The sequence below is a fragment of the Phocoena phocoena genome, chromosome 14 (assembly GCF_963924675.1).
Source record: "Phocoena phocoena chromosome 14, mPhoPho1.1, whole genome shotgun sequence".
NCBI classification, from domain to species: Eukaryota; Metazoa; Chordata; class Mammalia; order Artiodactyla; family Phocoenidae; genus Phocoena; species Phocoena phocoena.
This window is the reverse complement of record NC_089232.1, coordinates 63,003,442-63,011,108: the sequence shown is the minus strand read 5'-3', so window position 1 is coordinate 63,011,108 and position 7,667 is coordinate 63,003,442. Positions and strand designations below refer to the sequence as shown.

The window sequence follows — 7,667 nt, the reverse complement described above, 5'->3', positions numbered from 1 at the left end:
AGGTGCATAAATATTTAGGAATGTTATACCTATTGATTAATACTCACTTATAATTATTATTATCTTCTTTATCCCTACTAGTAATTTTTGCTTTTAAATATACTTTGATATTAATGTCACCACTCCAGCTTTCTTTTGATTAATGTTAATATGGTATATGTTTGTTCATATTTTTACTTTTAACCTATTTGTTTCTTTATATTTAGGGCATGTTTCTTTTAGCAGTATATAGTTGTGTCTTTAAAAAAAGTCTATCTGTAATTATTGATATTTTGGTTTAAATTGATCATCTTGCTATTTGCTTTCTGTTTGTCTCATCCATTTTTTATACCTTATTTCCCCCATTATCTTCTTTTTGTTGGATTAACTTAATATATTATGATTCTGTTTTACCTATATTGTTGACTTAACTAGATAGAGCTCTTTTTTATAGTATTTGCTAGGTTTTATATTATATATCTTTAACTTATCACATTCTAACTTCAGGTAAAATTATACCACTTCATGAACATTTTATGAACTTTTCAATGGTATACATCTTTTTCTCGCTGTCCATCTTTTGTGCTTATCCTCCCTGTCTAATTTTACAATGGTTATAAACCATGTTTATTCTTTTTTAAAAAATTTATTTATTTTATTTTTGGCTGTGTTTGGTCTTCGTTGCTGTGCATGGGCTTTCTCTAGTTGCGTCGAGTGGGGGCTACTCTTTGTTGTGGTACGTGGGTTTCTCATTACGGTGGTTTCTTTTGTTATGGCACTCGGGCTCAGTAGTTGTGGCTCGCAGGCTTAGTAGTTGTGGCTCATGGGCTTAGTTGCTCCGCGGCATGTGGGATCTTCCTGGACCAGGGCTCGAACCCATGTTCCCTGCATTGGCAGGCAGATTCTTAACCACTGCACCACCAGGGAAACCCCAACCATGTTTAATCTTACTATTATTTTTGTTAAACAATTGTCTTTTAAAATATATTTAAAATAATAAGAATAATATATTTTCCCATTTAATTGCCATTTTTAGTGCTCTTTATTCCTTGTGTAGATCTTTATTTCTACTTGGTATCATTTTCTTTCTGCCTGAAGGACTTTTTTTTTTTTTTTTTTTTTTTCTGAAGGACTTTTTAAAAAAACATTTATTGTAGTAATGATCTGCTGGTGACAAATTCTTTCAGTTTTCTGCATAAGTCTTTATTTCATCTTCTTTTTTGAAAGAAATTTTCACTAGGTATAGAGTTTTAGATTGACAGATATTGTTTCACTGGGTTTTTGCTTGCATTTTTTCCAGACAAGAAATCAGCTGTCATTCTTATTTTTTGTCTCTTTGGATGTAATACAACGTTTTTCCCTCTGACTAATATTTTTTCTTTATCACTGATTTTGTGCAGTCTAATTATGACATACCTTGGCATATTTTCTTCAGTTTCTTGTGTTTGGGGTTTCTAAAATTCTTGGCTCTATGGGTTTATAGTTTTCAGCAAATTTTAAAGAATTGTAGCCATTATTTTTTTCAAGTATTTTTTTCCACCACTTCCATCATCCCCCAAACCCAGAGACTCCAATTATACATATATTAGGGCTGCTTGATTTTGTCCTACACTTCATGGAGGCATTGTTCATTGAAAAAGCTTCTCTTTAGTTCATTTTGGGTAGTTTTATTGCTACGTATTTAATTTCATTAATATTTTTTTCTTCAATGTCTAGCCTGCTCTTAATCTTATCCAGTCTATTTTCATTTCAAATGTTACATTTTCTCCTTTAAAGGTTTGATTTGGATTTCTTTCTCTGTCTTTGTCCTCTCTACTTAAATCTCTGAATGTATGATATATAGCTGTAATAACTGTTTTAATGTCCTTGTTTTCTAATTTCAACATACGCATCAATTTTGAGTCATCTTTGATTTATTACATTTAAAAATTTATTTTCCTTGTTTTTATGGTCTGGTAATTTGTTACTGGATTCCATCTGTTGTAAATACTACATTGTTTGGTGTTTATAGGAATAATTTTTTTTTTAATTTAGAAAAAATACTTTTTTATTACTATAAATATTCCTGTATTTTGTTCTGGAATACATTAATTTTGAAGGGTTTGGTTTCTTCAGCTCTTGCATTTACTTACGATTTGTTAGGTGTAACTGTAGCAGTGCTCAGTCTAAGGAGAATTACTCCACTAATAATACAAGACCCCTCTTTGTAGTCTACCCAAAACTCAGTGAATCATGAGGGTTTTCATTTTGGCTGGTGGGAACAGACACTATACCTGGCCTTGTGTGAGTGTTGGGCATTATCCCCTCTAATCCTTTTGTGTGACTCTGCTCAGTTTCAGAAAGTTTCCTCACATACACTTGCTGATTATTACTCAGCTGAACACTGAGGGGTCCCTTTGCAAGCTTAGGAATTCTTTCTCTGTATATCCTTCTTCTCTTTGGTGCACTGTCCTAAGAACCTTCTTCACAGACTTTTACCTCTATCTCCTCAAGTTACAAGGTACACTCTGCTCTGCTTAGATACCCTCTACTTGCACCATGATTTGAAACTTTCTTAAGGAAGTAAACTAGAGCAACTATAGATATCACCTTACTTGTTTTCTGTCTTTCAGTGATCACTGTCCTTTATTGCCTGATATCCCATGTCATGAAAACAATTTAAAAAATATTTTGTCATTTTTGTTGTTTCAGGCTGGTGTGTACATCTGGCCAGAAGCAGAAATTTTGAGTTGTCTTGAAATCTTAGTTAAATACTCTATGGATTTTTTTTTTTCAGCTTCTCTATGCTTATATCAAATCTCCCAAATAAGACAGTGAACTCCTCTAGGACAGGGGATTCATCTTAAACTTGGGCATGTTCCCTGTAACACTGTGTAGTTTGCTGTAAATTTTAAAAGTTACTGGTACAAGGGTAATGACTGCATAGGAATTATTTGCAACATTCTTTCTGTCCTTGTCTATCACACGATATTTAATAACGTCATCTTGAGTTTATTGTTATCTGTGCTCCTCTGAAGGAAGAGGAGGGTTGAGTCAGTCTGGCTTTGAGTGAAAGTAGGAGTTACAGGGCCTGAGACCCTGGGTTGTAAACGAAATTTACAACTGGGTAGAAAAGTTAAAGACCAAATGTTGAGTGAAAGTCAGGAAAAGGAAATACAGAGGAGCCCATTGACTGGGATTCCAGTGAGGAACCAGAAGTATGGAATCTGGGAACAAGGATAAAGGGCGAAAAAAGCAGTCCTGCAAATATCCTGAGGTATGTGCTGGATGATATCCATTTGAATATTTAAAAAAAATCACCTGGTATAGAAATGGTAAAAAGAGTGAATCTGGCATAAAGAGACAGAAGTTTGATGGAAAACTCACTTGATGCACATTAACTCTAACTGGTTCCTCTCCCAATTCTGTTAGTGTGGCTCTAATCACTACATTAGCTCTATAAACCCCACCATCCTGCTTATTCGGAGAGGTTTCCTGGCTCTGTTGTTTTATAACTAAGATATTTGTAAACATAATAAACACTCCCACAAAACATCCGTCTCAAAATTGGTTCCCTTTCTTCATAAAGGAGCCAGAAATTCTGATATGATCACAAAAAAATGATCATGCTGTTTGTTATACTAAGGGCGTTTGATTACCTTAGCAAGTGTTTTAAATGAATAATAAGTTTAAAACTCAAATAGAGTATTATAAGGTAATATCTCAAAACATTTCAGAATTATTTGCTCTTTGTTCAGATACTATAGCTTCTAGGTAGAGCAGTGTCTGATAGGCCTTACTCAATATAACCATAAATTTCTGTGGTTTCTACACCCATCAGATTCCATAAAAGCCAGATAAAAATTCCTGAAGATCATTTAAAATAATAATAGAGCTATGTCCTGGCACTATGATGAAGGCCATGCAATATATTATCACATTTAATACTTGCAATAATGCTATGAAGTTGGTATTGTTATTATTTCCATTTACTAGAGGAAAATCCAGTATAGAGAGTTTAAGTAACTTGTCCAAAGTTGCTGGTTTTCAGGAAGATCAACATCAGATCTGTTTGATTTCAAATTTCTTAATCACTGTTCTGCATGATTTTCTCTCATTCTCTCTTTTGTCTCTTTTTTGGAGGGAAGGACTGAGCTACAAATTCAACAGGCTTTACATAATACCAATTTATCATTATTTCACTTAGTCAAAAGGTGCTATAGACTTAATGTTTTTGTCCCCCCAAACACATTTGTTGCAACCTAATCCCTAGTGTGATGGTGCTTGGAAGTGAGGCTTTGGGGAGGTGATTAGGTCATGAGGACAGAGCCCTCATGAATGGAATTCGTGCCCTTATAAAAGAGGCCCCCATCAACCATGTGAGGACATAGTGAGAAGATGGCTGTCTATGAACCAAGAAGTGGGCTCCCATTAGACACCAAAACTGCTGCCACCCTGATCTTCTTCCCAGTTTCTCAGAGCTATGAGAAATGTCTGTTGTTTAGGCCACCTAGGCTATGGTATTTTATATTTTGTTATAGCAGCTCAAATAGATCCAAGGCCATTCAAGAATATGTTCTTGGAATTCATCAAAAAGCCCTGACTTCTTTGTAATTAAAGGGTATGCTTGAATTAGGAGTCTCACTTCCACTCTCTGCTACTACCTTAAAAATGTATTCCAAGATAAAGTGGCACTGTCTACCCATAAAAATTCATAAAACACAGTAGGTTTTCTATATTTTTGCTACTGTAAAATTCAGGTTAACCTTCCTTTTACTGGAACTCAATGCAAACTGAATATTCATGATTTATTGGGAGGGAGAGAATTTATCTGGAGGTTGTGGGTATTCCCTCACAATGACTGATAGGGGGCAGCAGAGGGCTTTACAAGTGAGCATGGCTGAGGCCAGATGAGAAAAGCTTTCCTTGGGTGTGTTGGGAGTGGGAATAGAGAGAAGGGTGAGCAGTGGTGGAAAGAGTTATCAGAAATCATGAAAGGCAGGAGAAAAAGGAATCAAGTCATGGGTGTAGATAGACCAGGTAGGAGAGAGTCAGAGAAATTGCCAATTAGAGTTGAAGATAACAACCAGTTAAATAGACAAAACCCCATCTGCAGGGCTTTCTGTCTAGTCCTATCCAGCTTCAAGCTATGAAGAACTATAATTACAGATTTAAAAAATCTTAGGTGGTACCAGTCACAATCTTATATACTTTATATTTGATATTATATTTGTTGATTATTTTTATTACATTTATTTGTTATATTTGTTACATTTATATTTATTATTTCTCATGAAAATATCATAAATTCTTTTTTTTATTTGAAATACAACTTTATTCTGATTCTAAATGAAAAGGAATGGGAATGACAGTAGAAAACAAGATTCTGCCACTGAATATAGTGATGTGACAACAGTCTTATATTTGAAGCTCAAGGAGGAAACAACTGTGTTGCAAAACAGCTAAATATGCAGGTCCAAAAAATGAAGGTTTTTTTTTTTAACTGCCAGATTCACTCCGAAGCCCATTCATCTCATTTAGCATCCCAAAGATTAAGCACATATTCTGCTTAGCTATATAATAAAGTGGCAAACACACTGCACCACTGACATCACAGAACAGTTGCCTATAAGACTAGACTTCTGACTCTGGGTTCCAGCTTCACTTTCTCACATGTCATCATCTTCGTCTGGGAGAGCAGTTGTCTGAGCAGCCTCTAGATCATGCTTATACCGCACTGCCAAGGCTGGGTCCATGACCACTTCTGGCGGGGTGAGAGCAGGCATGGCAATGAACTCCAAGTTAGGGTCTCTGATCAGTTTCATAGCAAGCCAGAGGAAGGGCTTTTCAAAGTTGTAGTTACGTTTGGCAGAAATGTCGTAGTACTGAAGATTCTTCTTTCGGTGGAAGACAATTGACTTTGCCTTAACCTTTCTGTCCTTAATATCTACTTCGTTGCCATACAACATGATGGGGGTGTTATCACACACTCGTACCAGATCTCTATGCCAGTTAGGCATGTTCTTGTAAGTAACTCTCGATGTTACATCAAACATTATAATGGCACAATGAGCTTGAATATAATAGCCATCTCTTAGTCCACCAAATTTCTTCTGACCAGCTGTATCCCATACATTGAACTTAATCCGTCCTTTGTTGGTATGGAACACAGGGGGATGGACCTCAACACTCAAGGTAGCTATATACTTCTCAGATTCACTAGTCAGATGACGTTTCACGAATGTATGAGTAGTTTTTCCAGTACCACCATCACCAACCAATACAAGTTTGAACTGAACTTGGGGCTGTTCTTGGGCAGCCATCGTGATGTTACTTCCAGAAACATCTCTGTGCCCTTCTGACTGAACTCATAAATTCTTACAAAAATCCTATGGTGGGGATTATCCAAATATTACAAAAAAAGAAACTAAGCAAGTGCAGAAAATTTGGGGTTATATCTTAAGGCTAATCTAATCTCAGATCATAGGCTTTCTCCCTTAAATTCTCAACAAAGTGACAGTTTTCTTCCAGTAAAAGATTATTTCTGCACCCAGGAAATTTGAAGAAAATCAATGCAACGGTATTTTAAAAATTCCAAGTTCCCTTTATAAATCTATTTTTTGTCTAAGCAATATTCTTTATTTTTTTTAATTTTTATTTTAACATCTTTATAAGCAGTATTCTTTAGAATGCACTTATTGGAATGCAAATCTTTCCTTGGAGATTTGTAGTTCTTTGGGATACCATTCAAATAATTTAATTATCAAATTATCTGAAGATAATAAGAGAATAGTAGGTATTAGACTAGGGACTCCCTTAGTTGCAGAGGTGTATGTGACCTTGAGGGCTTCAGTTACTTATAGAGTTGACACTTCCTCTCAGAAGCTGTTATATTACCACATAAACTTGATTTATGCTAAATTTAGATAAAAAATGAAGCAGCCATTATACGTGCTCAGATTATTATGAGGCTGCAATAATTTATATACATTGGTTGGTATTTAAAAATTCTAACGTGATTTAGAAATTAATATTTAGACGTTTGTTTTCCAGCATAATTCTGGAGGAGGGGCCAGAACTGTGGAACCAGTATTCTCTCATGATTTGATTAAAATAGTGAAATCAGAAAAATTCTACAAGAGCAAAAGAAAAAGGTGATCCTAGCATTGGTATAACAGAATGCCCTTCAGGATGCTCTACCTCATCTCAGAATAGCCTGCAAAAAAATGAAAAATACATAAATAAAAGGATACATAGGGCAACCAATAACAGAATATTGTTTTCTCTTATATTGCGTAGATGTGTCCATTTTATGCATATATTGTAGAACTATGCCTAGGCTAGTAGGCATAGTTACATACCTATGAAATTAAGGCTATGTAAAATTATTGGATAGAATCTTTAAAGTTTGAGACTCTAAGATGGTCTTCATGATTCCTGCTTGCTGATATTCATGCCTTTGTCCATTCCCTTGCTCTGAGTATGGATGGACTTGTGACTTGCTTCTAACCAATAGGATATGGCAAAAGGAATGGACTATGACTTGCATGATTATGCTACATTATTTAAGAATCTGTTTTGCTAGAGAATTTCCTTATTAACTTGATGAAATAAGTAGCCATATTGAGAATGTCCATGTGGCAAGGAACTTAGGTAAGCTTCACTCCAAAGGCCATCAAGGAGCTTGACCTCAGTGCTACAGCTGCAAG

General features: G+C 35.3%; 1 protein-coding gene across 1 annotated transcript; it reads right to left on the bottom strand.

Annotated features, from left to right (window-relative positions):
- Nucleotides 1-5,627: 5,627 nt before the first annotated feature.
- LOC136133936 (GTP-binding nuclear protein Ran-like) lies at nucleotides 5,628-6,281 on the bottom strand. The gene has a single exon (XM_065891366.1). It carries the CDS (start codon nucleotides 6,279-6,281, stop codon nucleotides 5,628-5,630), a length of 654 nt encoding a protein of 217 aa, XP_065747438.1.
- Nucleotides 6,282-7,667: the final 1,386 nt, after the last annotated feature.